Raw genomic sequence first — 27,190 nt, 5'->3', positions numbered from 1 at the left:
TCCCGCAAGATGAGATCCCGCGCCCTCTCCACCCCCTCCCCGGACCCACTCGACCATGGCATGGAATCTAAGCTCAGATTAATGACGGTCCGGATGTCTCCTTCGGTGTGGTCTTTTAGCTTGATGGTTCGTGGCCGTTGGTCAAGGTCGTCCGACTCGTCCCCCCCACGGCCCTTACCATCTTCATGGGTGGGTTTCGGCGGCGAGCTGAGCACAACGCGCAGTTTGTCGTCTCCTTGGTTGGTTACGGCTTTAGCAGAGGCAGGAGGTCGCCCATCCTGGCCTCGAGCCCATCTATGAGGATGGAGAAAACCTTTCCCACATCCTTCCTCACCTCGTTATCAATGAGGAGCTTCGTCCACAACTCTAAGCTGTTGTTGTGGAACAGCTCGCTGCCGTGCAGACCTTGCTGATGGGTGATGCGATGGTGGCCGCCATAGATCTTGCCAGCTTATTAGGAGCCTTGGAGGCGAACTGCCACAGGATGCTCCGCACTACAAGGCCACACACGCCCTCAGCGTCGAGATCCGTGCCCGCCGATGCCAGCAAGTCCCGCCCGAAGCAACATGCCACTACGCCGCGCTCGGCCTCTTGGGCGTTCAGGGTGGTGAACAGACTTGCCATCATGCGCGACTTACCGGAGCGGGCGCCCCCCTCCAGGAGGAGCAGCCAATCCGTCGCGCTCGTGTTCGCCGTCGCCGTCGCCGCCGCCACCGGGGCTCCTCTCCAGGCCTGGAAGTCCTCATTTTCCTGAATCCACAGGCAAGTTCCCTTCGCCGGCTCCTTGTACAGCTTCCCGAGACTCTTGTTGTAAGGCGTCACGCTGTCGGCGAGGTCACCTAGCCCGAAACCCAGCACGCCGGCGATGGTCTTGCGCCAGCTAGTCTCGTTATTCTGCTCCTCGGCCTTGGCGACTAGGTCATATGTCTGGACGGCCGTCTCCAACCCCTCTTTCTGCAGCTCCGATTCCATTTTTTGCAGCATCTCCTTGACTCTCTCATCCTCGACGAAGGTCCGCTTGAAAATATGAACGGTAGCCGGCCAGATTCCGCCTCGACACTCCATGATGTAGTCGCAGACTTCAACGAAAAGGGATATCTGAGTGAAGACGATCATGCGCGTACCGTGACTCTGCCGGCGCTCCAGGCGCGTTTTCAGCCGCCGGAAGAAGTCTACGAACTTGTCGAGTAGAGTGTTGAGGGCGTCGATAACACCTTGCAGTGGTGCCTTTGGAAACCCACAGTAAATATCGTAATCGCATTCAAGCACGCGGGTGCTAGTGGAAATGCCTAGGTAGTCATAGAGATGGTTAATACCAAGTAGTATACCAGACATCACCCGTAATCCAACGGTGGGTGTCGAGGAATCCTCGGCTTACCCCGGCAGCAAAAACCCCGATAAGTCCCCCGATTGGAATTGATGACACCCAAGAACGACCTATGAGACCCGGCAAGCCACACTCGGCCTCTCGGCCTCATCGACACATCGTTCAAGTACTTTTTCAATGGACATTGTGTCGTAGGCATCGCCGGCCACATCCGCTGGCTGGTTTGGCGGTTGCAACTTGACGGAGGCGTCGCTACCGTGGTGCAAATGGGGTCGCAACTTCAGTTGTTCCCATTTCTTTTTCATGCGGTTGGGGGTTGACTTTTCATCGACCTCCAGGCGCGACTCCATACCTACCTACGCTTAACTGTGTTTCGGACCTCGTCAAGCTTCTTCTTGAGATCTTCATCCTCTTTTAGAGACAGGCGTGGCGGGGCCTCCGAATCACTCTGCCCGTGTGGCAACATGTTGTTCGGTACCTAAGTAACTTGAAGTTTACGAGTTCGCTGGAAGGTCTCACGGGAATGAAACTTGAAGTACGGTGAGGAGGGGTAAGCAACGTCGAATCACTTGGCTTTTGGACGAGGCGGAATGCTACGAGGGCGAACGTTGACTGGCTGCATTTCACGGACGGGGAAAAGTCCCTCCCGCGCATGGCTGTGTCGTTGAGATAACATCCAATCACAACAAGTTTCGCGGGCGGGAAGATCACTCGAGTTCGAGAAAATACAGCGCCTTGGGATTCGGTAAAACGCCTCGAGCGGGGCTGCAAAGGTGTTTGGTTAGGGAGATGCAAAAAAGGATTTGTAAAGGGGTTGTTGGTGGAGAGGGTCTCAACCATTAATCTCGCCTTCTAGATAGAGTTGAGACGACTGGTACTCTCTTTATCCATGGGACAGTAAAATATTAAACTTCTTGTCTTCGGAGCGTGCGTGGAAACGTGTGTTCAGGTATGTGTTACGGAATCTTGCAGTGTCAAAACCGGCAAACAAAACATCTTCAAAAAGTAAGGTGCGATCTTTGTGACCAGTTATCTCGATCCACCCAGGGGTCGAACCTGGAACCTCCTGATTACTCGATCTCTTCCTGGGATGTCCCAGAATAAGGAGTCGTAGTCAGACGCTCTGCCATTGAGCCAGCGGACCTTGTTGGATGGTGCCGGTTAAGTTTCCGGTTATTATCGAGAGAATGGGGACGAGAGTGGAGTTCAAACGCTCCATCTCGCACGCCAGCGGACCATTCAGGACGCCGGGTTGCAGCAAAACCCGAACCGAAAGCAAATCGACCCCTGAACCCCTTTTTCATCGCATGGCTCAAAGCCACCAAGCATACCTATTGTTCCTCGCAACAACATTGGAACTATGCCGGCGAAACCACTCCCACCCATACTGCCATTTTGACGAGGAGAATACCAATTACATGCCGGAACCAGGAACCGGTCCATTTGCGGATTTGGCCGACCCCTCGACTGCGGGACTTTGCGTGAGTTAATTCCCATGAGCCGCAGGAGACGCCAAGGTTCTAGAAACAACGTCTCTGGAGTGTCGAAGAGGATGCACGTCATCGGCAGCAAAGGCATTCAGGGGGAAAGGCACAACGTATTCTGCTACTGTGTAGGTATGTATCCAGCGGCACAAGACCATGCCAGCGCACGTTAAGGAGCGGCCCCAAATTGACCCCTCGTGTTAATCACCGGGCCTTGTTCCGGTCCGCTTGATGATTGATCATGCCGATCATTTAGGTGCGCAAGAAACCCTGACTGGGTTTCCCGGGGCGAATGGGGAGCGGTCTTCAACATCAGATAGATGAAACGCACCCCACACTCTCGGCAAACGTCCCAAGCCATTCGATCCACACTTTGGGAGAGCTTTCTCGGGGACGAGTGCCTTGTTTTATCCGGAAAGGCAGTGCTTTACGTATGGGATCAGACTCGGCGGCCATGGCAGCACGGCAGCAAACCAGAAACGGCAGAAGTACCGCAACGGTTAGTCCCGAAATTTCCAGACCCTCCTCCTCCACATGATCGGCTTTGGGAATTTCCCCATTGTCCGACCACGGAAGATGGAATGGCGAGAGCACTGAGGAAGAGATCTGCACGTTCCTTCGGGTTTGGTTCCTGAATCAGCGGATTCGCAAACGGCCTGGATGAAGATGCAGAATTCATGTTTCGATTTACAACAAGGAAGAGAAAACCACCAATGAGACACTATACAACCGCGTCTCGGTATCCCGGGGACCAGGGTTGACGCCGCGGGAAACAAGACCGCCATGCGATGCCGAGCGCATCGTGCAGCGACGAGACGGGCGGATTCCCGGTGCAATATGGATCTGACAGACGGCCGTCGATGCGGACGGCGTGCTCCCGGGCTAGGTCGATGCTGACCGGGGATGGGGGTCAGGATCAACATGGTCTTGCAATTAGGGTAAATAGGAGGCCATGCCACCCGTCTGCACCCCAGACGTTTTCCATTCTGACCCGAGCATTCTGATTTCAGTAGACAGTCACCCATCTCAACTTCTATCGGCTACACGGTGCAGCTTGTCGTCATACCCACCATCACACAACGACCCGTCCTCTACCGTCCGCAACTTAAACCACCACCCACACAACCTCACAACCACAACAACCACCACCACCATGCCCCCACCCCTCCTCACCACCCTCCTGGCCTTCCTCACCCTCACGCCCACCGCCACCCTCGCCCACTCCCACCTCGCCCACATCCTAATCAACGGCCAGCTCTACCACGGCTTCGACCCGCGGCCCAACCAACCCAACGACCCCTCCCGCGTCGGCTGGTGGACGGCCGCCACCGACGACGGTTTCGTCACCCCCGCCAACTACACCCACCCAGACATCATCTGCCACAAATCCGGCGCCAGCCCGGCGGCGCACGCCCCCGTGCGCGCCGGTGACCGGGTGCATGTGCAGTGGAATGGCTGGCCGATGGGGCATGTTGGTCCCGTGTTGAGTTATCTGGCGGGGTGTGCCGGGCTGGAGGGGGATGAGGCGGGTTGTACGGGGGTGGATAAGGCGGCGCTGCGGTGGACCAAGGTGGATGATTCGCAACCGGTGTTGGAGTTTGTGGAGGGGGCGGGGATCAATGGCGGGGTGCCGGGGCAGCGGTGGGCGTCGGATGTGTTGATTGCGGCGAACAATAGCTGGCAGGTGGCCATTCCGGATGGGTTGGCGCCGGGGCCGTATGTGTTGCGGAATGAGGTGATTGCGCTGCATTATGCGGCCGAGGAGGATGGGGCGCAGAATTATCCGCTGTGTGTGAACTTGTGGGTGGAGGGCGGGGATGGGGGGATGGAGTTGGATGGGTTTGAGGCGACTGAGTTTTATAGGGAGGATGACCCCGGCGTGTGGTTGAATGTCACGGCTGGGTTGAGCTCGTATGTCGTGCCGGGGCCGACGGTTGCCGTGGGGGCGACGCCGGTGCCGTATGCGGAACAGACTATCAGTTTGTTTGAGGCGGAGGGGACGCCGGTGGTGGTTCTGAGGGGCACGGAGACGGTGCCGTTTAGTGGCGGGGCTGCACCGACGGCGGAACCGAGGGCAAGGGGGAGGTATGATCGGAACTAGACCGAGGACCGAGGGGGCCGTATTAGGAGGGTAACCCCCGAGATTCTGTGTACATATTTTCGTTTGGATGTTGATAAGCCTGTCAGAACTGCTCCGGAATGGGATGCATGACGCTCTCGCAATCTTGGTCTTCTTGATGTTCGCCCATGGCTCTGTCCGAGGGTACCGGCATACACAGCCCGTACAGGCGGCAAATTGGGACATGACCCCGATTCTGACTTCCGGTTGGAAGCCCGAGGCTTGAAATTGCCAAACTCGTCTATTCTATGGCAAAGAAGTTGAGCCCTGCGAAGGCAGGTTCTAGTACGTGTAGCAGAGTCCCGGGGTCTGGATCTCCATGACCTCCGACACCTTGATATCTTCTGTGAGACCCATGAATGGCATAATATCGTCGAGTGTGGCTTCTGCCGTGTTTTCGTCCTGGGTCTTTGGGCCGGCATATTCCATGTTTCGTACCCCGGGGTTCTCTCGTTGCCAGAGGGCCCACAGGCGGTCAACCTGGGTGTGGTGGAGGAAAAAGAGGGGATCTGAAAGGTAACAGTCGTCAGTTTTTATACCGCAAGGAAGCGCAATGCCAACACATACCGTTGGGGGATGTAGCAGGCGACATATCGCCGCCAATGGCAGAGTGGACAGCGCCGTGCGGGCCACCTTCTAGCCGGTACCGGAAAGATGCATAATCCTCAAGAGCGTGGATAGTATCCACGGCCTCTTTGGTGTAGTGCTGAGCGAACATGTCGCCAGGAAAGGCAACCCCGCTGTTCCAGTTCCGGGCGAGGCAGTGTGGCTCATATCCTCCCATGGTGTACGCAGGCTCCAACCCTTGCAGAGGTCCGTCCACAAGACACTTCTTCTTGCTGCTTCCCGTCCAGGGATCGATGCTAGGGTCGCCGTTGCCGCCAAAGCCCTGAACCGGGTCCCAAATAGGTGACTTGGTTACATCAGCGGTGTCGAGCGTCCAATCCCAGTAGCTATCATCCCCGCATTAGTACATCGGATCTTGGGTGTAACAAGTGGTGAGGAGACCCACGCCATGGGGCCCGTATAACCGCAGTCTACGAGGGCTTGTTCGTAAACTTGAACGAACATTCTATGCCAGGGGAGGAACATGGCTACCGTGTGAACTGTGGATGGTTAGTCTCGATCGAGGTAAGAGGTGTTGTAATGGATGTGACGCACTGCTTTTGTCGAGGTGGGTATGCACGTAGGGGAAATCATCGTAGCGTGTGGTGTTAAGTCCTAATCCGGACGGTCTGGTTTTGAGGCATAAGACAGCGTCGATGTACTGCGTCTGGAGTGCTGCGTCCAATTCTCGCCATTCTACGCGCTTGACAGGGTTGACGCAGCTGCTCGTCCGTGGGGGGATGACCGCTGCAGCGCAGAGCTCAGCAGTGACGATGAGCGGAGCCCAACGCATGTTTTTGGTAAGGGGGACGATAACACTGAAACTGAATGAAAGATTTGAGGTGGTGAGATTGTTTGTCAGGACAGGGAGATGGTCGATGAATATAACGTCTATGGACCCATAGCTTACCTTAAATAGGGGGGACTGGTGGAGGTCGGTGAATTCCCAAGAACCGTCCGACATCACGGATGGCGCTCCTTCACGAGCCTAGCTTGTATCGTTACTTCGTAATCGAGGGATATGAACTGAAAACCCTCGTGAAGGTGGAGCTCAGCAGCGGGCGACAGGCTTTCGCTTAGGACACCCCTGATTTACTCCTTCGGTTTGTCTTGGCCTCCTCTCGTATTCACTCTAGCCTCTTCGGTTATCCCCACCACTTCCCCGTACAACCGCTAATCGAACGAACAGGCAACCCATCCCGAGAGCCTGGGAATGTCGTGAATACCTACTGTGTAAGTAATACGTATTTGCGGACCTGCCCGGGTGCTCGCGGCCGTGTTCTTGAGACCCTCGTGCCAAGCCCCTTGTAGCAAGACGGCATGAGCTGGGGGACCCCCTAGACGAGTCCCAATGCTTCATTTTCCCATCGCGTCAACCATTGGGCCATTACCTTCCTTCTGCCGTCGTTGACAAACAATTTGACATTTCCGGATGCGAATAGGTCCTGGACGGTGTGTTCCGTGATCATCTTGAGGCGAGCTGACGTCCTGGCGCGTGATATCAGCGGAGACCTCACGTCCCGGGGGTTCAGCAAGACCTTTCGTAGAGTTGGGCACTCCGATCTCGAGATGGCATCCGCGAACCGTTCCATCGCCTCAGGAGAAATCAAATCGGCGCCATCCACCACCAAGGTTTCGAGACGGCTGAAGCCCCTGATTAGTTTGATAAGTAAATCGTGGCCCGACAATAAATTCCTCGCACTAATAGTCAAAACTTTAAGAGCCTGAAATTGCCCCATGTTGACGGATCCGGTTGCGTCAAGTCGTGAACAACCAAGTCCCAAAGCTATCAACGTTCCGGCAACTTGGGAGCGGGAGAGAGGCCCCAAGAGGTCCGCACACAAGAACGGTATCGGGGGGCCGGTGTGACGCCACTTATCGTTCATCACGTGGAACCGCTTGAGCTCCGGAGCCCGGCGAGCCATGTCCTCGAGGTCCCTCCATGAGGCATAATGCGTGCCAATCAAAGCAAAGGAGGCCAGCCGGGGAGGGAGAGGAAGCTTGCCGTCGAGGGCACCGAAGCCATTGAGCTCGAGGGACGTCAGATTCGGAGCGGCGGCAAGGAAAAGCGAGATGGCATCGCGACACTTGCAGGCGTTTCGGATACTTGTATCCCCGCTATAGCCGGATAACCGAAGCCTGGTCAAGTTCGGGAATGTCATCTTGGGGACGAAGGTGCCATCGTGCATCCTCTGAGCAAGGCCGCGTTCCACTTTCGACCCGCAGCGTATGTACATCTCGACCGATGTCACATTCGACGCCATAGACAGTAGAAGGAACAACGGCACGGCGCTTTCCCAGCACCACTGGGCCATTGTAGGTGGGATGGGCAATGATCCCTGAGCTATGTCCAAGTCGAGGTGCTGTTTGAGAGCCGCGGACAAGTACATACGGGAGCTATCAACGCACCCCCCGACCAAATCGAACGGTGGCTGGGGTTTCGGTACACTATGGGGGCCGCCATCTAGAGTCACGTGGTGGATGAGGTGGCCGAGATCGGGGTTGGTCCAGAGCAGACGTAACTAACAGCAGGGTATTGTCAACCTTGATGGAACTTTAGGGCAAAGTTAGACGAAGGGGTCATACAAGCTTGTCGAGGTTAACACGGCGTGGGACCTCGTAAGGGCTATGGCTCGCCCCGGCGATGATATGGCGGTAAAGTAAGGGGTGGACGACGGCGTGGAAGGATTTGCAAACCCGTCCCAGCCGCATCAAGTCGTGGGGGTGATAAGGAGATGTCTTTTGCTGCTCGACGTCTTCGAGGGCCCAATGGCAGATTTCGATGAGCAGTTCTAGGGGCAAATCGAGGAGTTGGAGAGGAGCCATGTCATTGAATCTGATGGATTTCTTTAAACCGTGTTCAAGCGACATGGTAATATGATTTTGAAATGAATAGGGGTGGTGTTGGTTGGGATTGGGTGCAGTTGAGTTGCGGGAGAGGATGGGAAACCACGAAGGCGGAAAGGAAAGTACTGGGTGGCGGGGTAAATATAAACTACCTCCCGACCTACTTAGGTAGGTAAGGTAAGTATGATGATTCACGGGCTGAGTGGCAGCATTATTTGTTCCGGAGTTTGCCCCGTCGGTTCTCGAATCCTTCATGTTATCGAGGAGTTGGCATAGCAACCGCAATCCCTCACAGGATTCCGAAGAACGGGGTTGATGTTGAGAAAAGAAACAAGCCCGCTGACGATTGGCACGAATAATTTTCAGAATGTGATGATATAAATGGTCAATGAAGCGTGTCATCATAATGCACTCTATCATATTAGGTGATGGAGTGCATGGTCAGAGAACGGGATCCGTTCACGAAACGGAGGCATTCAGGTCAATGTTGACAGTACCTTACTTACATAGGTAGGTAGGTAGGTAGCTTTCCTGTGAATATCGGAACCCATGCATGAATCAAGGCCATAACTGCCTGGCATGGCAAAAGAAGAAGAAAAAAGAAAGGAAAAAGAAAAAGAGGAAATTAAAGTAAATAATTCTATCAGACGCCCCATTCGCCGCCCCCTTGACCGTCTGCAAAAAGCCCTATTTTTTGCGAGTCTGGCACGGCCAAGAAGCTCACTCCAGCCACCACGACTCCAAGGTCCGGTTTCGACTCCTCCTCACTCAGCTTCCTCCATCCCAACCCTTCCAGCATCTGCTTCAAGCCCTCCCACGCCGGCACCTGCCACGGGGCATTGTCCGGGCGGTAGGACCGCATCGTAACCCTCCGGAGGCGCGGCCACTCGAGCACACGCGCCTTCTCCAGCAGCGTGTCCACCTCCCCCCCGAACGCCGCCGACGCCGTCACGTTCATCAGCACCAGGCCCTCCAACGACTCCATCCCCGCCAGCAAGTCCGGCAGCCCCCTGACCACGCGTGCGTCGAGGGACAGCTGCACCAGCGCGGGGAAGCGCTCGGCCAGGCGCACGCCCTCGAGCAGGGGGAGGCGGGCGGGGTGGCGGCGGCGGCCGTCGCCGTCCCCGGGCATCCAGGTGTGCAGGGCGAGGCGGCGCAGGGCGAGGCGGGCGGGCGCCAGGGCGCGGAGGGCGCGCTCCGGCGACACGGGCGGGCCCGCGAGGTAGTTGGACCAGCCCGGCAGCGGGTCGTGCGTCAGCAGCACCTCGGCCAGCCGCGGGCTCCGCCGCACCAGCTTCCGCAGGCCCTCCCAGCCCATGTCCATGCGCCGCAGCTCCAGCCTCGTCAGCTGCGGCAGCCGCGCCGTCAGCGACTCGCCCCCCCACGCCGAGTCTATGCGGAGCGTGGTGAGGTTGGGGGCGCTGTGCAGCAGCCCGTTGAGTTTCTCGAGGTCGGGGCCCGGGGTTATGGACAGTGTGACGACGACGAGGGTGGTGAGGGAGGGGAGTGTGACCTTTGGGCCGGTGATTCGCTTGTTCTGCTTGTTGAGGAGGAATTCGGTGTCTCTCCATGTGCTGGTGGTCGTAATATGTAGTTTGGCGAGGTTGGGCGCCGAACATGCGAGGGCCATGATGGCAAACTCCTCTCCAAATATGGCCTGGTTTCTATTGTCTAGGTCCAGGGGCCCGCCGAACATGCGGTCGACCTGAGCGTAACAGTTTTCGAGCACCTCGGTTGGGAGACGAAGTCCTCGTAAATTGCGAAAGTTTCTCCCAAAAATCATCGACCGGACCATACCGGAGGCTGCCTGGTTTCTTTGTAAAGCCGAGAGAGCATGGAGCAGATTCCGAGTGGTGCGCAACAGATCGTGCTCGCGTTCATTGTCGGTGCACTTGACTGTCTGGTACAGCTTTGAAAGTACGACTGGGTACAGAGTGCGACAGGTCCGCACTAATGCACAAATGCTTTTGGTATCCCCCTCCCGCGGACTCCAGATTTTATCGGATCGGGGCCCAAGTACCATATCGCAGATATCGTGGATTATATCATCGGGGAGGGTTAAGAGGAAACAGTGTCCGGGTATGGGACTGGGCCCGGTGAGGTTGGCGGGCGAGGGTCGCTGGCGGTAGCTATGCCGCTGAGCAGCCCAGAGAGTAGCCATTTTGCCCACGATGAAATTGGTTTATTGCTCGGTTGGAATTGTCGGCAAGGTCGTGGGGATGTCCAAAGCCCGGTCGGGTCCATTGACAAAGTAACTAACTGCCTAACTTACTGTGCGAGACAAAGGTTCCCTGCGTTCTGACGAGTTCAAAGGTTACCATCGTGGTCAATGCCCCCTCGGACTTTCGAGTACAAAGAGGTAACAAAGGGGACGAAAATAGCCCGCCTCTAAGACAATTGAGCCGATGGTGAAATTCCAACAAAGACCGTTCAGTCGTGTGACCGACGCTTCACCTACCTATCCAAGCGGAAACACCTCGGCGGCTAATTGGGGTTTTAACTGTTGAGAGTTGTGGTTGAATCTATCGACGAGGGAACTTCATCCCCCACCTTAGGAGTAGGAGAACAGGAGGTGAGTAGGTATCTTAGCTTTCGACTATGTGAAAAGGCCCAGCTGATGAGCCGCTCAGGAACCTAAGTCCCACCTCTATAGCAAATAACGCTGCCCAACGTTGTAGTTTAGCCCCGCTAGATGTTTTATAGGCAGTGTTGTAGATGGTGTGCTGCTCTTAGTAGGGGAGGGTATTGTCGAGCCTAGTAGACTTATTCTTTAGCTTAGCTAATTCGAAGGGGTGGAGGGATTTAGGGCCTTCTGAGGCTAAGGAGTAGTAGAAAATATCTTGAGACGATAGAGTATCTAGGTAGATAGAAGGTATAGATATTAGAAAAGAATATAGGATAGGATAAGAAAGAGAGGAGATAGTAATATTAGCATTATAGTTTCGATTTTAAGAGTAAGATACCGCAGCGGGGTTCTATAGGGGGTGGCATGCCTTGTTAGCGCTAGAAAGGCATGCCCCAATTGATTTGCATGCCACAGCAACATGCCTTGCCAATTCAACATGCCTTGCCAACCGGCCCCATCTTTTCCAAAAGATTTGGCAACCCCTATTCATATTGAGGCTCTGAAGCCCCTGAATCAATTGCACTCAACCACCAAGGACTTGAACATTGAATTACGGCACGAAGAGAAATGGGCACAATCACGAATCGAACAGAGGGCACACGCGAAGAGAGGAAAAATGATCAATTGAACTACTGACTTGACTAAGCTGGATTTGAATGATGACTGATGCTCCTTCTTTGCGAGAGGATATATAGTTGTGCTGAGTTGGAAGCAACGATGTTCCATTTGGTGGGGAGGCGTAGCAAGGCATGTTGAACTGGCAAGGCATGTTGCTGTAGCAAGGTATGTTGGCCCCGGTAAGGTATGCCGCCTAGCTGATTTTCCCGCTACGGTAGTTAGTTACTTAATAATATTGAATATTAAATGTTATATCTCTTTCCTTCCCGCTATACTAGCATTTCTTTTCTTTTTCTTTTTCTTTTCTTTTCTTTTTCTTTTTCTTTTTCTTTTTCTTTTTCTTTTTCTTTTTCTTTTTCTTTTTCTTTTTCTTTTTCTTTTTCTTTTTCTTTTCTTTTTCTTTTCTTTTTCTTTCTCTTGCTATTTCTCTTGCTATTTCTCTTACAATTCCTCTTGCTATTTCTCTTGCAATTCCTCTTTCTCTTTCTCTTTTCTATTTCTCTTTTTTATTTCTCTTTTCTATTTCTCATTCTAGGAAGCTAGAAGATATATATATAGAAGTCGAACCCCGCTAAGAGGCAGACTATACCATTGAGGAGGGGTGGGGTGTGTAAGGGGGTGTGGAAGTGGGTGTGAAAGGGGGTGTAGAAACGGGGTGGGTGAGCCAGACGAAGGGGTGTATTATGCGGTTTCCGGCATCTAGCTGTGAGCGGACGGGAGTTTCACTTTTGTTATTGTTATTAACTTGGGAGTTGTATTTGGAGTCCTGAGAGGTTCCTCAGCTCAGGGGGCTCTTCGCGTATTAAATCAAAGGTTATTTATCTCCTCTTCTCCTGCTCTTAAAGGGGAAGATAGGTACTGTACTCTGTAGGGAGGGTCCCAGACTAGAGAACCTTAGAAAAGTTTAGTTCCCGACACGATGAACCTCGCATTGCGATTCCTCGAGTTTAATCCCCTCTTTCTTGAGATAAAGCCAATGTTCAAGTCGAATTTCGCCCAGAGGTAGACTCCACTCGGTACCGAGGATAGGACTAACATACTATTATGTCTAAGAGGTGCTGGTACAGATGACGCTACCAAAAGAACTGGCTCACCGCCCGTTAAACTGTTAGTGGCTATGGGCCTTTTTCTGCTAAGCAGAACCACTGGAATCAGGAAGGCGGTGAGCCAATTCTTTTGGTAGGGTTATCTGTATAGTTGAGAGAACCGAATAAAAAAGCGGCCAATGGCACATTCCAGATCCACCATCTTCTTACTCCTCTAGGCCATTAACACGGGGTGTCTATATTCTTCATAGTGGGGTTGTCGGAGTCGGACGCGGGCTGTATAACGCCGCAGAGACCGTTCGCTTTGTTTAGGGTGAACGAAGGAATGGAAGGTTTGCCCGTAACCCAAGGTAAGCGAGCCTTAATTAGCTTTGTTTGACCGAGACCCATATGTTCATAACATAGAGATAATGGCGGGCGATCAGTTCTGCCATGGAATAATTTATATGTTCATCATTTCATCTGGACCGCAGGATGTGGCGAGACAATGACGCGCTCGACATGAGTTTTGATAAATACCAACCACCATGGATCATTTGACACAAGGCTGCTGCTCTCACAATAACAAGAGTCCCGAAGTGCCCCAAACCCAGCGAACAAACAACACCCATCATGTCGACCGCCCAAAGCTCCACCACCCAAAGCTCCACCACCCAAAGCTCCACCACCCAAAGCTCCACCACCCAAGGGTGCCGTCCCCAGCCTACAAGCACGTCCGACGGCCCCCTTGGTACCTTTGGCATCTTGAACGTGCAGTCCCGCGTTATGACTCCGCCTCGCTCGCTACCACTTGACAATGTCCGGCACGAAGCAGCTGAACTGCTCATTGATGAGATTTTTGGCAACGAGTTTGAGCAAAAGGTCTTCGAGGTAGCGTCGCGTCTTGACTTGCGAAACTTGATCGCTTGGGTCGAGATCACATCACGAGTCTCTCGTTATGACCCGCTGGACTCTTTGCCCACGCTCCTCATCGCCATGGATAACTGGGCGGAAATTTCAGCTGGTCCCTGGCAAACTCTTGTCGAGGAGATGAAAAGATACATCGGTATGTAAGCGTCTGCTATTTCTTCGACTTTCACTAACAGGTTCGGTCACGACTATGTAGATAAACGGATTGCCAACACGCCAGGCGCCAGCTCACTTGAGGTGAGTGTTGAGGTGATCTGGAAGGACCTAGTTCGAGAAAAGTACCTGTCATCCCTTGACGATGACGATATGTACCCTCGGATCCTAGCAGTCTGGCCCGAGATCAAGGCAGGGATCCGCCATGTTCTGGAGAGCTCCCCCGCGACGGTCGATTGCATGACATGCATTGCCCTGTTCAAGCTAGGATTTGACTGGTTGTTTGACAACCCCAAAACGGTCTACATCTCTCTATCTTACGATTCGGCAGAGACCGGATGGCCTCCCGTCTTGGCAGAGATACAATCCCTTCTCGATGGCTACGGTTTCGACCTCCACGCCCATATGGAACACAATTTTCCAAGCCCTTTGGCCGACTTCCCCCTTCTTCTCAGCACAGAGCCAACTGCAAAGGCCGAAGTGATTGACAAGAAGTCCCATTTCCGCATGGTCTTACCGGCACAACTGGAGACCAAAGTCAATGCTGGGGCCGATATTGGCGCATGCACGTACGTCCCCAAAGGCAAGAGCCCCCCCAAGGGGGACGAACATGCGAATCCTCCGGCCAGCATCCTTAGCGAAGAGAGCCCTCACCTTAGGGACCACAAACTCGCGGATCCTGTGGTCGGCACGCTAGGCTGCTGGCTAGAGATCAAGGTCCAGGACCGTGGCTGGGAAATAGTAGGTCTGACCAATTACCACGTTGTCAGACCTTGCCTGCCTGGGTATCATATCATCCTTACTAGCAAAGAGCTGCCGATTTCAGGCACTGCAGAGAAAGACACAGCGCTTTGGAAGGCAGACAGACAGGGGTTGAAGACTGATGGAACCGGACAGCGCGTACAGGTGGAGAGTCCGACTCGGGCGAAGCTGAACTTCAGTGTTAAGCTGAATCGAGATGCGGTGAAGGAGGAGATCCGCGCCCAAGAAAAAAAACTTGGACAGGGACTAAATCATGTTACAGCCCGCATAGCCGACATGGAGGCCCGAGAGAAAGGGTGGCTAGCCTTCTTCAACAACCAGAAGCACATTCTCGGAAGCGTCTGCTTTGCTTCGGGGTACCTGCAACGGACCTCCCAAAATGGGAGATTGGATTGGGCGCTGATTTCCCCAGCGGAAGACGGCCGCGTCGGGCAAAACTTGCTCCCAACCATGGAGGATTGGCGGAATGCAGAGTATATGAGGGGATACCCTAGATGTATCGGCGGCAGTATCACATCACCGCGACAAGGTACCAGGTCTCTCCACGAGATGAAGAAAGACGATCTGGTTTACAAGGTTGGCGCCTCGACAAGATGCACGATTGGCGAGTTTGACGCCCTCAAAGCTGACTGTGTCATCAAGGAGGAAAAATACATGCAAGGGCGCAACGTGGATATCCGGTCCACCGAGTTCATGTTCATCGGCGCGGACGGCTCGCAATTTGCACGCTGGGGCGACTCTGGATCTGTTGTCTGGGACGAAGATGGACGCGCGGTGGGGTTATTGTTTAGAGGACAGTCTCCTGGCCAGTCCCGTGGATGGTTCGCGTATGTAACGGCCATCGAAGACGTCTTTGCAAGCATCAAGGCTACTTCGGGGGGGAAGATTGAGGATATTCGTTTTCTGGGCGAGTCTTAGAGAGCGACCCCTTCATATAATACTCGGTATAATTAGTATAAGTCCTCAATGGTGTAGTCTGACTCTTAGCGGGGTTCGACTTCTATATATAGGTATCTTCTAGTTTCTTAGAATGAGAAATAGAAAAGAGAAATAGAAAAGAGAAGTAAAAAAGAGAAATAAAAAAGAGAAATAAAAAAGAGAAATAAAAAAGAGAAATAGAAAAGAGAAATAGAAAAGAGAAAGAGAAAGAAAAAGAGTAAGAAAAAGAGTAAGAAAAAGAGCAGGAAAAAAAAAAAAAGAAAGAGGAAGACAAAATCAGTGTAGGGTTCCCAGAACTCCACTAATACACGACACCCAGTGAGCCCAGAAACGAAGACAGGTTTAAACCCAAGTGCGAATATGTAAATGATATAGTAGTGAGCTCATCCATTACCCTGGCCCTCCGGTATTGTATCCGTAGGATCTAGATTACTGGTATGCTTGAAGAGGAAAACCAGTGTATTATTCTCTAAACCAGCACGTGCGCCATGTCGTAGTTGTTGATGTTACATTGTCCCGGAACACAAGGGGCGGTATCGTTCGTTCATCCACATTCTTTATACTGGGCCTTATACTATCGATCCTCGCTTCCCTCACCGGTTTTAGTTTCTTGTTTGCCCAAACAGCACAATCCCAAACGAGCACAGCAGTGTTATAGCTTTTGACCTCCATCAGAACTTACCCGGCTCCTTGTCAAGTTAAAAACAGACATTGAGGCCGAGAGGTACACATGCCTTTACATCCGGGCGATGACAACAACACACCCAGGGTTGGTCTCACTCAGCCTTTATTACTCTGGTTACTAACGGCTTGCTCAGTGGGACCAACCATCTCACGGGTTGGGTGGCCTAGCAGCTACCTCGCTGTGGCTTTGGACAACCTAACAAGACTTTCAACCTCGCACATGATATTCCATGAGCATGACATTGGTCGTCTCTCAGCTGGCTAGACCGAGTACGTCAGAAACTCGTTCCCCGTTACAAGGAAGTGGCACATGCCCGTAATGATTCTGCTCTTCTCACGTCAGCCTCGTTGCAGAACCAGTGTCCTCCCACCTGCCAAGCAAATTCCACAAAGAGCATCATCCAGAGCGAGAACAATTGGTTGACCAAGGTCAGCCCTGTGAGAACGTGACATGATGTGCATGCCATTAACGGCCAACTAACGACAGGGATGACGGGCGCTGTCAGGCACTGCCGCAGCCATGCATGGTGGATCCAACGTGGGCGTGTTGGTGATAAGCTGATGATGAGACTACTGCGTAATGAGCTCCCGTGTTCTGTGTGTCGGATGTTGGTCTTGCATGGGATAAGATCTGCGTCCGAGTGGCCTGGACTCCGCCTCTCGGGAACCCAAAGTGCCCAAGCACCAACCACACTCGGATGAGTCCCAACAGGAGGGTAGCACAGAGAGACAAACACGCTGAGAACCGGGTATTCGGCGAATGAGGTGTGGCTTACGGAAAAATTGGCGCGAGATGACTGCTCGGTCGGCAACCGGGAACCGGCTGCGACGTCTCGGGTGACCCTAGGCCGGGCATATATGTACATACACTGAGCCTTCGTTGCCTTGGGCCTTGGGATGGTCGCCTTCCGCATGTTCTCATTCCTTTTGGTACACGGAAGCTTTCATCATGACTTCAACCAATGGGCACTCCAACGGTATTCGAACCTCTGGTGACGCCAAACAAAAGCCTAACCAAGAGGAGGAGATACTCCCTTCCTTCACGCCCAGCTTTCTGGAGCGCATCGGCATTGGCGCCTTCAAACTCCTCAACAAGGCTGTACCTTGGTATAAGCTCCCTGGCTTCATCGGCGCATTTAACCTGGCCTTCCTCCGCATCGAGCTCCGGCAATACAACCTGCATGATGGGTATGCCTCCGCAGAAGCCCAGGGCAACGCGAATGATAACCCGCTACCGGATGAACGGTACCGCGGAGCCCGCCACTCGGATGGCAAGTTCAACTCCCTTGAGATGCCCCTGATGGGATGCAGAGGCATGCGTTTCGGCCGCAACTTTCCACGGCACCTGACCCAAAAGCCGACCGAGGAGGAGCTCTGGACGCCCAATCCGCGCATGATCAGCGAGAAGTTTATGGCGCGACGTGACGGACGGTTCATCCCCGCTACGACGCTCAACATGCTGGCCGCGGCTTGGATTCAGTTCCAGATCCATGACTGGTTCAACCATGTGCAGGTGAGTGTGGTTACTCCGGGATCTAAACCAGTGATGGCGCTGACACGGGCCAGAGTGAAGAGAAATTCAACGTACCTGCTCCAGAGGGTGGCGACTCGTGGCCGCATCCCCACATGGAGCTATTCCGAACCAAGCCGGACGAAATCCGAGACCCATCCGACATCAAGTGCCCCGGGTACAGAAACGAGAACACAGCTTGGTGGGACGGGTCGCAGATCTACGGGTCCAGCGAGGAAGCCACTCAAGCTTTGCGCAATCAGCTGCCGGATGGCAAGCTTGCGCTCGATGAGATCGGTGCTGTTTCGTTTCTCCCGCGTGATAAGGATGGCAATCCCCTTACCGGCTTCCACGACAACTGGTGGATCGGCATGGAGATGTTACACACCCTTTTCGCGCTGGAGCACAACGCCATTAGCGATGCCCTAAAAGCGGCGTACCCGGACATGACCGGGTAGGTCCCTTCTCGTGTCTTGTGCAAATGTGCTTCTTGCTGACATATGCCCCAGGGACCAAATCTTTGACAAAGCCCGCCTCGTCAACTGCGCTCTGATGGCCAAGATCCACACCGTCGAGTGGACGCCGGCCATCCTCGCGCACCCGGCCCTCCAAATCGGAATGAACGCCAACTGGTGGGGTATCGTGGGCGAGAGGCTGACCAAGATGCTCGGCCGCATCTCCAAGACCAGCGACATCATCAGCGGCATCCCCGGCAGCGGCGCCGAGCAGGACGGCATCCCGTATTCGCTGACGGAGGAGTTTGTTTCCGTGTACCGGATGCACTCGCTGATCCCAGGTACGGGTTTTTGTTGTTGTTTCCTCACCCAAGCCCTCTCTGGCTAACCTCCTCATGCAGATGACATCGCCTTCCACTCAGCCACCACCGGCGCACACATCCGCACCATCCCCGTCGCCTCCATGACCTTTTCCCGTAAGCCCCCACCCCCCAACCACCCCAACCTTCCATTCTAACCCCCCAAACCCTTTTTCTAACCCCCACCGACAGAAGCACAAAAGCCCCTCCGCTCGCACACGCTCACCTTCCCCGACGCCTTCTACTCCTTCGGCACGTCCCACCCGGGCGCCATCACCGCCAACAACTACCCCTCCTTCCTGCGCAACCTGCCCACGCCCGACGGGCAAACCCGCGACCTCGGCACGATCGACATCCTGCGCGACCGCGAGCGCGGCGTGCCGCGCTACTGCGCCTTCCGCCGGCTGCTGCGCATGTCGGTGCCCACCACCTTTGAGGAGCTGACGGGTGGGGATAAGGAGCGTGCGGATGAGTTGAGGGAGGCGTATGGAGGTGATATTGAGATGGTGGATGCGCTGGTGGGGTCGCATGCCGAGCCGGTGATTGAGGGGTTTGGGTTCTCCGAGACGGCGTTTAGGGTGTTTATTGTCATGGCGTCGAGGAGGTTGAAGAGTGATCGGTTTATTGCGGGGGCTGGGGAGTGGGGGGAGGGGACTTATACTAAGGTTGGGTTCAGGTGGGTGCAGGATAGTGGGATGCGGGATGTGTTGGGGAGGCATTTTCCTGAGTTGAGGGCGACGTTGGAGAAGGGGGGTGGCAAGAATGTGTTTGCGCCGTGGGTGAAGATGGGGGAGCGTTAGTTGGGGGTGGGTTGGTGTGGTGTTTGCATGTATTATTACTATGGAACACGGTTAGGGTTTGTTGTTTTTCGTCGAGTGTTACGGATAATTTGGTAAGTTATTTTGGGTACTAATAGTACCTATTTAACTTACACAGTGGTCAAGTCAAGTTAGAGCCACAAAGTTCACGCATTTCCCCCGAGCTACGAGCCCATCACGGGAACCATACCCCTTACATTAAGTTGAGCTAAGACCGCTTTCTTCCAGCAAACCAGAACCCGATACCATTCAGCAGTTGATTGCGTGCGAACAACACCGGGGTTCTCCATCTTGGCAATCCACTCCCCGAATCACCACCTTCCCCTTTAGGCTTCATTCTATCAGTGCCATGGCCAGCCACCTCTTGACCTGCCGACAGCGGGTGAATAACCGGGCTTCCAATCTGGGCAGGAGACGAAGATCGGTAAATAAAGTTGACCACAGATCAGCCGTGTTACCCCCAACTCGGTAACTTCCCCTCATCACCTCCCTTCAAGCTCCAACGGGGACTGTCACGATGCGACGATTTCTCTCACTCTGCGTCGCCGCCGTGTTGGCAACTGCCATTGAACCTCCTCGGTTCCCTCATCAGCCCTCCGGCAATGGCACAAAACTGCTGACCTACAACATCACGACCGGCAGCCCCGGGGAGCTCTCCGTGTCCACCACGTCCGTGACATGGATCAACTCGGGTGAGGACGGCGACTTCATCACTCGAGGCGAGGATGGGTCCTTTGTTTTCGAGAACGTCGTGAGTGGAAACAAGACCACGTTCTTGTCTGCCGATAAAATCCCCGCCGATTTCTGGGACTATCAGATCTCGTCCGACTATTCCAAGATCCTCTGGGCCGTCAATTACACCAAGCAGTACCGGCACTCGTACTTTGCCAGCTACCTGGTGCAGGATGTGGCCACGGGCCAGACCGAGTCGCTGATCGAGGGTTCCGAGGCTGACATCCAGTACGCGACTTGGAACCCCACGTCCTCGTCCGAGATCGCATTCGTCCGAGGGAACAACCTGTTCATTTGGGACCAAGGCACGGTCAGCCAAATCACGGACAATGGCGGCCCCGATATGTTCAACGCTATCCCGGACTGGGTGTATGAGGAGGAGATCTTCGGCACCAACAACGCGCTGTGGTACTCGCCCGACGGAGAGTACATTGCCTTCCTGAGCTTCAACGAGACGGGTGTTAAAACCTTCACCATCCCGTACTACATGGACAACCAGAAGGTGGCCCCGTCTTACCCACGCGAGTTGGAGCTGCGCTACCCCAAGGTCGGAACCAAGAACCCCACCGTGGCTCTCAGCTTGTTGGAGGTCAAGACCAAGTCGGTCTCCCCCGTCTCTATCGATGCCTGGCCGGCGGATGATTTGATCATTGGCGAGGTTTCCTGGGTAACCGAGGCGCATGACACGCTCATCTACCGCGCGTTCAACCGTGTGCAAGACCACGAGAAGCTGGTAACTGTGGATGCCGAGACCAAGGAGTCGACCATCACCCGGGAACGGGATGGCTCGGATGGCTGGCTCGACAACAACCAGGCCATCGCCTACATTGGTGAGGTCGAGCGCGAGTCCGGCCACGGCAAGCGCGGTGACGGGAAGGGTAAGGGCAAGGGCAAGGGCAAGGGCAACGACGAGCCCGAGACAGACGACCCCAAAGCCCGGTACTACCTGGACCTGTCGGACGCCTCCGGCTGGAACCACCTCTACCTCTTCACCCTCGACGGCAGCTCCAACATCACCCTGACCTCGGGCGAGTGGGAAGTCGCGTCCATCCTCAAAGTCGACACCGCCCGCGGCCTAGTCTACTACACCTCCACCGAACACCACCCGACCGAGCGGCACCTCTACTCCGTCTCCTACCTCACCGGCGAGAAGACCCCCCTCGTCGACCCCGCCACCCCGGCCGTCTGGACGGCCTCCTTCTCCTCCGCGGGCGGGTACTACATCCTGCGCTACGCCGGCCCAGACGTGCCCTACCAAGAACTCTACAGCACCACCGACCCGACCACCCCGATCCGCACCATCAACGCCAACACCAAACTCCACACCACCCTCCAATCCTACCGCCTCCCCAACATCACCTACCTCGACCTCCCCCACCCCTCCGGCTTCTCCCTCAGCGCCATGCTCCGCCTGCCCGCCACCTTCGACGCCACCAAACAATACCCCCTCCTGCTCACCCCCTACGGCGGCCCGGGGGCGCAGGAGGTGACCAAGGCGATGCAGTCCTTCGACTGGAACGCCTACGTCGCGTCGGACCCGGAGCTCGAGTACGTCACGCTGACGGTGGACAACCGCGGGACGGGGTTCCGCGGGCGGGCGTTCCGGGCCGCGGTGGCGGGCCGCCTTGGGGAGTTGGAGGCGCAGGACCAGATCTGGGCGGCGAAGCTGTTGGCCGGGGAGAATGGGTGGGTGGATGGGGAGAGGATGGGGATTTGGGGGTGGAGTTATGGCGGGTATTTGACGGCCAAGGTGGTGGAGGTGGGGGATGAGGCGATTGCGTTTGGGTTGGCGACTGCGCCGGTGGCGGATTGGCGGTTCTATGATACTATGTATACGGAGCGGTATATGAAGACGCCGGAGTTGAATGATAGGGGGTATAATGCGTCGGCGGTCAGTCGGGTGGAGGGGTTTAAGGGGTTGAGGGGGACGTTTTTGGTGCAGCACGGGACCGGGGATGATAATGTGCATTTGCAGAACAGTGTGGCGCTGGGGGATTTGTTGATGGGTGCTGGGGTTGGCCCGGAGAAGTTGGACGTGACGTACTTTACGGACTCGGACCACAGCATTCGGTATAACGGGCAGAACGCGTTTGTGTATAAGCAGCTGAGTGGGAGGTTGTGGGAGGAGAAGAGGCGGGTGGCTGGGGATAGGCATCAGTGGAGTAAGAAGAGGGGGGTGCCGTGGAAGGGGTGAGGTGGTGGCTTTTGCACGAGTGCGAATGGTACTCGAGGTTTTGGACGATTTGATGGCTTGATGTCTGCCGCGGGAGTGGTGATGGTGATCTAATTCTCTAATGATAACTGTTATTGCATTACCGCTTCTTATTCCCCTATGCTATTCCTTGTTCTTGGGCAGTTATTTTCCCCTTTTCTCTTCCGTTGTCCTTGTTTTCCTTTCTTTTTTTTCTTTTTCTTTTTCCGTTCACTCATTCTCGTTTTGGGTGAACGAGGGGCAGGGGACTCACTATTAACCCCTGTCCCAACATGAACCCAAACCACTTCCCCTCTTTAACACAAAGTCCCAACGAACTTCTGCTACACGCATCCTCGGGCCCACACACACAAATTGAATCCTCATGGCTCGTGGTATGCTTCCCTCCAGCCGCCTCTTGCTACTCAAGGCTCGAATGGACCTTTTTGCTGACTTGTCTGTTTGTTGCAGTCCCCACAGAACGCCGGCCGATCGTCATCTCCGGGCCCTCGGGCGTCGGAAAAGGCACACTCTTTCAGAGGCTCCTGGACAAATATCCCGATACATTCGCAAGTACCGTCTCCCACACCACTCGCCAACCCAGACCCGGCGAGGTGGAGGGTTCAGCCTATTACTTCGTCTCACGGGACCAATTCGAATCCCTGATTGCCGGGGGTGCCTTCATCGAGTTTGCCGAGTTCAACGGCAATCTGTATGGGACTAGCAAGCAGACGATCATTGACCAGACCGCGGGAGGATCGGTTGTCCTGCTTGATATCGAGATGAAAGGGGCCAAACAATTGAAGCAAGCGCAGTCCAAGGCGGATTCCCAAATCAACCCACGATATATCTTCATCAAACCGCCGAGCTTTGAAGCGCTCGAGGCAAGGCTGAGGGGACGGGGTACCGAGGATGAGGGGAGCATTCAGAAGAGATTGACGCAGGCGAAGGCTGAGCTGGCGTACGCGGAAACGGGAGTGCACGACAAAGTCATTATCAACGATGATCTGGATAAAGCTTTCCGGGAACTCGAGGACTTCGTTTTTAAGCAGCCCTAACTACCGGTTCTGATATATAACGGGGAATTTTGCTACTTCGGGCTGCTCTCCGGCTTACAAAGCAAGAAGATATCAAGTTCCGAGAGAAGGGACTGGGTTTTGTTGTCCTAGGGAATCGCATTCCTGCTAGCACATCAGATGCGAATGGGTCTTTGAAGCGAAATCCAACACCGCTACAACTCCACAGGTCAGCCATGAAGTCTGGCTCCAACCCGTGGCATTTCGGGACTTACCGCGCTCAAGGTTGTTTAAGATTGCACCACGGCGAGGTTTGTGCAGTGCATTATTCGTACTCCTTGCCATCCTTTCCGAGCCGTTGGCGGAGACGTCGAACTTGTGGCAGTAAAGGGCTGAACGATACCGCGAGGGTGGAGCTGGAATGTCCTCCCGGTAACGGAGTGTTGTGAATAGCTCGACACCAGATATCGCATCTTGGGAAGGAAGGTGGTAGCAGAATGGCCTTCTACGATTCCGCACCGCTTAAGCTCGGCTTCAGACCACGGTCTATGGCCTAGAACAAATCCGGGCCAGTACCCGACACGCACATTTCATGGCCGTTTCCAAACCTTGCCATCGGCCGCGGGAAACGACGAGTGGTTATCCAAGATCGGGGGGACGAATCTCCAGATCTCGACTCGAAAACCACCAATTGTCTTTCCCTTCTCCCCGGTTTACCCTCCCGTGCCTCCCTCTTGAACAACGACAGCAGGTCCAAAACCCTTGGCAAATGCTTCTTCTCCGCACCGAACCCATGACGGCATACCCGAAGCAACACCGGCAATAGGGTTCGGCCGAGGTTGAAACAGGGCAGAGCCTGCCAACCGGGTACAGTTTGCACCAAACATGCGACGATCTTGGCTCCTCTGGGCCTAGATTCGCGGGGCCTTGATGCTTGCACCTCGGGGTTGCGGGGGGCGAGTTTGCGGGGAAGTGGACTCGGGATGTCTTCTGTGGTGCTATGGTGCACTTTCTGCGGGGGGGAGGGGCGTGGATGCGCGCGGGGGACTGGTGTCGTGTGGGGAGGTGGGTTCGATTTGGAGAACTGTGTAAGTGACGTTGAGAGTTGGCAAGGGTTTTGACTCGCTATTAATCACTGGGTATCACCGGTAGTGGATTGTTAGTTTGGGGTTTGCAGCTTGCTTTAAGAGGGCGAAGACGGGCCATCCACGATTCGGTTCTGGATGCGCGTTCTGTCTCCCTCCCTTGCTACTGCCTGTAACACGCATACACCCACCCCCTTTAGTTGACGGCAAGATGGGGAGCAAGACTGAGAAGGCCGATCTCCCGGGATCGCAGTCGGACGACAAGGTCGATGTTGAGCAGCTCGACAGGACAGCTGTGCCGCCGACAACGCTCCAGTCGTTTGGTCATCTTGATGAAAAGAAGATCCTGCGAAAGGTAAGCTGGCAGCTGATGTACCATGTCTTTCCGCATGATATTAACGTGCCCGACATAGATGGATATGCGACTGATTCCGATGCTCGCCCTCCTTTACCTCCTCTCCTTCCTCGACCGTACGATCGCCTCCTTGCGGCAGGCCAGTCCTTGCACTGACAATGGTTAAACAGGTGGGAACATTGGCAACGCCAAGATCGAAGGCCTACAAGAAGACCTTGACATAACAGACGACCAGTATAACTGGTGCCTAACGGCATTCTTCTTCACTTACGCCGCCTTTGAAGTGCCAAGCAACCTCATGTTGAAGAAGGTCCGGCCTTCCGTTTGGCTACCCGCCATCATGGTCGCCTGGGGCATCGTCATGACCCTGATGGGCATCGTCCATAATTATGCCGGTCTCCTCTCGGCGCGCATCTTTCTAGGAGTGACCGAGGCGGGCTTGTTCCCCGGTGTGGCGTATTACTTGACGAACTGGTATAAGCGGGAAGAAATCCAGCTCAGGCAGGCCATGTTCTTCAGCGCAGCCAGTGTCGCGGGCGCGTTCAGCGGGCTGCTAGCGTTTGCCATTGGGAAGATGGACCAGGTTGGGGGTTTGCATGGCTGGCAGTGGATTTTCATCCTTGAAGGTTAGTTAGCCCCCAAAACTCCTTCTACTATTATCCCCGAAATGTTATTAATGGTGGCGTTCGTGGGAAGGAATTGCCACTGTCATCGTTGCCGCCATCGCCTTCTTCGCCCTGTTCGACTTCCCTGAGACGGCGGGTTTTCTCACCGAAGAGGAGCGGGCTTTTGTCATCTATCGACTCAAGTACCAGGGCCAGAATCACAACCAAAATGGCACCCAGATTGCTCAGGCCGACGAGTTTCGATGGAAGTATGTCAAGGATGCGTTCCTCGACTGGCAGATTTGGGTCAACATTTTTGTCTACTGGGGCGTAAGCGGCCCCCAACTTGCCCCTTTCACTCCGGCGGAATTTCTGACACTCGGCAGGTCGTCTGCCCCCTGTATGGCATCTCGCTGTTCCTCCCAACCATTATTCGGCATCTGGGATACGAAAGCAGCCAGGCGCAGCTCATGACAGTCCCGATCTACATTACTGCTGCCGTTCTCGCCGTTGTGGCTGCCTATTTCTCAGACAGGGTCGGCAAGCGCAGTCCGTTTATCGTCGGCTTCCTGCTTGTCATGGCGGCCGGCTTCTCCATGTGCATCGCCACGGATCCCAAGGAGCACCCACGTGTCGTGTATGCCGGTGTGTTTGTGGCCGCATGCGCAATCTACCCGGCTTTCCCGGGCGTCATCGCCTGGCTGTCAAACAATCTGTCTGGTTCGCTCAAGAGGTCGGTCGGAATGGCGGTGCAGATTGGTGTGGGCAACTTGGGTGGTGTGAGTACCGCATGTCTTTCCGCACATGCATAAGAACCGTGCTGACTGACTACTGGCTCGCAGGCCATGGCATCCAACTTCTACCGCGCCCGGGACGCTCCCCGGTACATGTTAGGCCATGGGCTGGAACTCGGCTTTATCGGCGCGGGGCTCCTTGCTTCGTTAATTTTGGTTCTGGGTTACACAGCAGAGAACAAGAAGCGGGCGAGAAGGATCGAGGAGGGTGCCCTGGACTCGTATACCCCGCAGGAGCTGTCCGAAAGGGGTGATAAAGCTCTCACATATCGTTATGTGTTGTGAGGATACCCGGGCGATTGGTTGGTAAGGCTTAAACTTGTTCGGGGCGTACAGAGAAACGGAGATTTAGGGAGGGATGCATATCCGCCTCCCCCTTTCCCTCGAAACCAGGCGACAAAATAGGATGACAGTCATCCCATGTCCCTGCAGGGTGGCATCAAGTCGTCACACCGACACTTAATTGTTACGTAGTATACATTCCGAACTCCCATTGATCCACCACTGACTTCTGAGCCAAACTGTTGGGTATTCTGGAACCCGGTTCCCGGGACAGGTCTTGGTTCCCCGGGTTACACAAAACAAGCCGGCCAAGCTGACCAGAAGCCGGACAAACCGGGAACGGATCACACGAGGCTTATGCCAAGACTGTTGATGTTTGGTAACCAGTTGTTGACCGAAGTCTGGCGACGCAGGGTGCTGAGTATGCGTAGGACAGCGCGGGATGACGGGAGATGGGAGTGAAGGTTATTCCGTGGCGACTGCAAGCCCTTACGCTACCAGCCCGCCCCCCTATCAAGTACCATTAGCGAGGTCTTGGACCTTCCAAACAGAGGGTTAGGAGTGGTGTTGTAATTCCTCGTTGGTATGTTGTCAAAGTGCCGCTTCTTGAGCGAACAAATTACTTACATAGACGAGGTGGTGGTGTCTGGTAGAGCATTGTCTGGGTTTTGGTTCGAGCAAGCCTTCGCGTAATGCATTGATACCCGCCTCCCGTCACATTCCTTCGTTCTTCTTCCTCTTGCTCAAAACACCCTGTCAGACCTCCCTCCCTCAGACAAGGCTGAGTTGTCGGCGTGACACGAACGGAGTTTGAGGTCATGCTGACCTTCATGTCCAACCTCCGCCCCCCAACCATAGACACGCGGGA

The 27,190-nt window shown here is 54.7% G+C and overlaps 12 protein-coding genes and 1 non-coding gene across 13 annotated transcripts; 6 read left to right on the top strand and 7 right to left on the bottom strand.

Annotated features, from left to right (window-relative positions):
• Positions 1–2: 2 nt before the first annotated feature.
• B0H64DRAFT_395162 (uncharacterized protein) lies at positions 3–1,144 on the bottom strand. The gene has a single exon (XM_062803738.1). The coding sequence runs from the start codon at positions 1,114–1,116 to the stop codon at positions 367–369; it is 750 nt and encodes a 249-aa protein (XP_062658902.1). The 5' UTR covers positions 1,117–1,144; the 3' UTR covers positions 3–366.
• A 1,218-nt stretch (positions 1,145–2,362) lies between these two features.
• B0H64DRAFT_t74 lies at positions 2,363–2,471 on the bottom strand. The gene has a single exon. It is a non-coding gene; the product is annotated as a tRNA-Arg (tRNA).
• A 637-nt stretch (positions 2,472–3,108) lies between these two features.
• On the bottom strand, positions 3,109–3,952 carry B0H64DRAFT_145159 (uncharacterized protein). Its single transcript, XM_062798340.1, has one exon. It carries the CDS (start codon positions 3,834–3,836, stop codon positions 3,312–3,314), a length of 525 nt encoding a protein of 174 aa, XP_062658901.1. The 5' UTR covers positions 3,837–3,952; the 3' UTR covers positions 3,109–3,311.
• Positions 3,953–3,964: 12 nt separating this feature from the next.
• On the top strand, positions 3,965–4,912 carry B0H64DRAFT_322627 (glycoside hydrolase family 61 protein; the record flags this gene model as incomplete). Its single annotated transcript, XM_062800569.1, has 1 exon — positions 3,965–4,912. The coding sequence occupies one exon, from the start codon at positions 3,965–3,967 to the stop codon at positions 4,910–4,912; it is 948 nt and encodes a 315-aa protein (XP_062658900.1).
• Positions 4,913–5,212: 300 nt separating this feature from the next.
• On the bottom strand, positions 5,213–6,329 carry B0H64DRAFT_459581 (uncharacterized protein; the record flags this gene model as incomplete). The annotated part of the gene is made up of 4 exons (XM_062807445.1): positions 5,213–5,439; positions 5,498–5,883; positions 5,943–6,036; positions 6,092–6,329. The coding sequence occupies 4 exons, from the start codon at positions 6,327–6,329 to the stop codon at positions 5,213–5,215; spliced, it is 945 nt and encodes a 314-aa protein (XP_062658899.1).
• Positions 6,330–6,400: 71 nt separating this feature from the next.
• B0H64DRAFT_395153 (uncharacterized protein) lies at positions 6,401–7,553 on the bottom strand. Its single transcript, XM_062803737.1, has one exon. The coding sequence runs from the start codon at positions 7,459–7,461 to the stop codon at positions 6,874–6,876; it is 588 nt and encodes a 195-aa protein (XP_062658898.1). The 5' UTR covers positions 7,462–7,553; the 3' UTR covers positions 6,401–6,873.
• Positions 7,554–9,026: 1,473 nt separating this feature from the next.
• B0H64DRAFT_474357 (uncharacterized protein) lies at positions 9,027–10,681 on the bottom strand (the record flags this gene model as incomplete). The annotated part of the gene is made up of 2 exons (XM_062808047.1): positions 10,404–10,681; positions 9,027–10,088 (listed from the first exon to the last, which is right to left on the bottom strand). Exons 1-2 carry the CDS (start codon positions 10,542–10,544, stop codon positions 9,027–9,029), a joined length of 1,203 nt encoding a protein of 400 aa, XP_062658897.1. The 5' UTR covers positions 10,545–10,681.
• A 2,604-nt stretch (positions 10,682–13,285) lies between these two features.
• On the top strand, positions 13,286–15,415 carry B0H64DRAFT_358938 (uncharacterized protein; the record flags this gene model as incomplete). The annotated part of the gene is made up of 4 exons (XM_062801663.1): positions 13,286–13,600; positions 13,952–14,035; positions 14,267–14,304; positions 14,383–15,415. The coding sequence occupies 4 exons, from the start codon at positions 13,286–13,288 to the stop codon at positions 15,413–15,415; spliced, it is 1,470 nt and encodes a 489-aa protein (XP_062658896.1).
• Positions 15,416–16,209: 794 nt separating this feature from the next.
• B0H64DRAFT_395148 (uncharacterized protein) lies at positions 16,210–16,684 on the bottom strand. Its single transcript, XM_062803736.1, has 2 exons — positions 16,435–16,684; positions 16,210–16,381 (listed from the first exon to the last, which is right to left on the bottom strand). Exons 1-2 carry the CDS (start codon positions 16,585–16,587, stop codon positions 16,292–16,294), a joined length of 243 nt encoding a protein of 80 aa, XP_062658895.1. The 5' UTR covers positions 16,588–16,684; the 3' UTR covers positions 16,210–16,291.
• A 293-nt stretch (positions 16,685–16,977) lies between these two features.
• On the top strand, positions 16,978–19,426 carry B0H64DRAFT_424139 (heme peroxidase). Its single transcript, XM_062805635.1, has 5 exons — positions 16,978–17,633; positions 17,687–18,084; positions 18,140–18,426; positions 18,487–18,561; positions 18,637–19,426. Exons 1-5 carry the CDS (start codon positions 17,070–17,072, stop codon positions 19,242–19,244), a joined length of 1,932 nt encoding a protein of 643 aa, XP_062658894.1. The 5' UTR covers positions 16,978–17,069; the 3' UTR covers positions 19,245–19,426.
• A 192-nt stretch (positions 19,427–19,618) lies between these two features.
• B0H64DRAFT_145064 (dipeptidyl peptidase IV N-terminal region-domain-containing protein) lies at positions 19,619–22,379 on the top strand. The gene has a single exon (XM_062798337.1). It carries the CDS (start codon positions 19,780–19,782, stop codon positions 22,186–22,188), a length of 2,409 nt encoding a protein of 802 aa, XP_062658893.1. The 5' UTR covers positions 19,619–19,779; the 3' UTR covers positions 22,189–22,379.
• B0H64DRAFT_145077 (guanylate kinase) lies at positions 22,380–23,473 on the top strand. The gene is made up of 2 exons (XM_062798338.1): positions 22,380–22,580; positions 22,657–23,473. The coding sequence occupies exons 1-2, from the start codon at positions 22,571–22,573 to the stop codon at positions 23,241–23,243; spliced, it is 597 nt and encodes a 198-aa protein (XP_062658892.1). The 5' UTR covers positions 22,380–22,570; the 3' UTR covers positions 23,244–23,473.
• A 738-nt stretch (positions 23,474–24,211) lies between these two features.
• On the top strand, positions 24,212–26,545 carry B0H64DRAFT_145079 (major facilitator superfamily domain-containing protein). The gene is made up of 6 exons (XM_062798339.1): positions 24,212–24,641; positions 24,700–24,757; positions 24,812–25,267; positions 25,338–25,576; positions 25,633–26,025; positions 26,089–26,545. The coding sequence occupies exons 1-6, from the start codon at positions 24,498–24,500 to the stop codon at positions 26,323–26,325; spliced, it is 1,527 nt and encodes a 508-aa protein (XP_062658891.1). The 5' UTR covers positions 24,212–24,497; the 3' UTR covers positions 26,326–26,545.
• Positions 26,546–27,190: the final 645 nt, after the last annotated feature.

Source organism: Chaetomium fimeti (genome assembly GCF_033439085.1).
Source record: "Chaetomium fimeti strain CBS 168.71 chromosome Unknown B0H64scaffold_4, whole genome shotgun sequence".
Taxonomy (NCBI): Eukaryota; Fungi; Ascomycota; class Sordariomycetes; order Sordariales; family Chaetomiaceae; genus Chaetomium; species Chaetomium fimeti.
The sequence above is the reverse complement of the archived record's forward strand: the minus strand, read 5'-3'. Positions and strand labels throughout refer to the sequence as shown.

Bases quoted from the DNA above. Each gene is read 5' to 3' on its own strand.
- B0H64DRAFT_145159 (XM_062798340.1), bottom strand. From the start codon at position 3,836: ATGGGTGACTGTCTACTGAAATCAGAATGCTCGGGTCAGAATGGAAAA.
- B0H64DRAFT_395153 (XM_062803737.1), bottom strand. From the start codon at position 7,461: ATGGCTCGCCGGGCTCCGGAGCTCAAGCGGTTCCACGTGATGAACGAT.
- B0H64DRAFT_145064 (XM_062798337.1), top strand. From the start codon at position 19,780: ATGCGACGATTTCTCTCACTCTGCGTCGCCGCCGTGTTGGCAACTGCC.
- B0H64DRAFT_145079 (XM_062798339.1), top strand. From the start codon at position 24,498: ATGGGGAGCAAGACTGAGAAGGCCGATCTCCCGGGATCGCAGTCGGAC. The intron at 25,268-25,337 runs GTTAGTTAGCCC...GTTCGTGGGAAG, and splicing joins GTGGATTTTCATCCTTGAAG to GAATTGCCACTGTCATCGTT. The intron at 26,026-26,088 runs GTGAGTACCGCA...ACTGGCTCGCAG, and splicing joins GTGTGGGCAACTTGGGTGGT to GCCATGGCATCCAACTTCTA.
- B0H64DRAFT_424139 (XM_062805635.1), top strand. From the start codon at position 17,070: ATGACTTCAACCAATGGGCACTCCAACGGTATTCGAACCTCTGGTGAC. The intron at 17,634-17,686 runs GTGAGTGTGGTT...GACACGGGCCAG, and splicing joins ACTGGTTCAACCATGTGCAG to AGTGAAGAGAAATTCAACGT. The intron at 18,427-18,486 runs GTACGGGTTTTT...CTCCTCATGCAG, and splicing joins GATGCACTCGCTGATCCCAG to ATGACATCGCCTTCCACTCA.
- B0H64DRAFT_395162 (XM_062803738.1), bottom strand. From the start codon at position 1,116: ATGATCGTCTTCACTCAGATATCCCTTTTCGTTGAAGTCTGCGACTAC.
- B0H64DRAFT_395148 (XM_062803736.1), bottom strand. From the start codon at position 16,587: ATGGCATGCACATCATGTCACGTTCTCACAGGGCTGACCTTGGTCAAC. The intron at 16,382-16,434 runs GCATGTGCCACT...TACTCGGTCTAG, and splicing joins GAAGAGCAGAATCATTACGG to CCAGCTGAGAGACGACCAAT.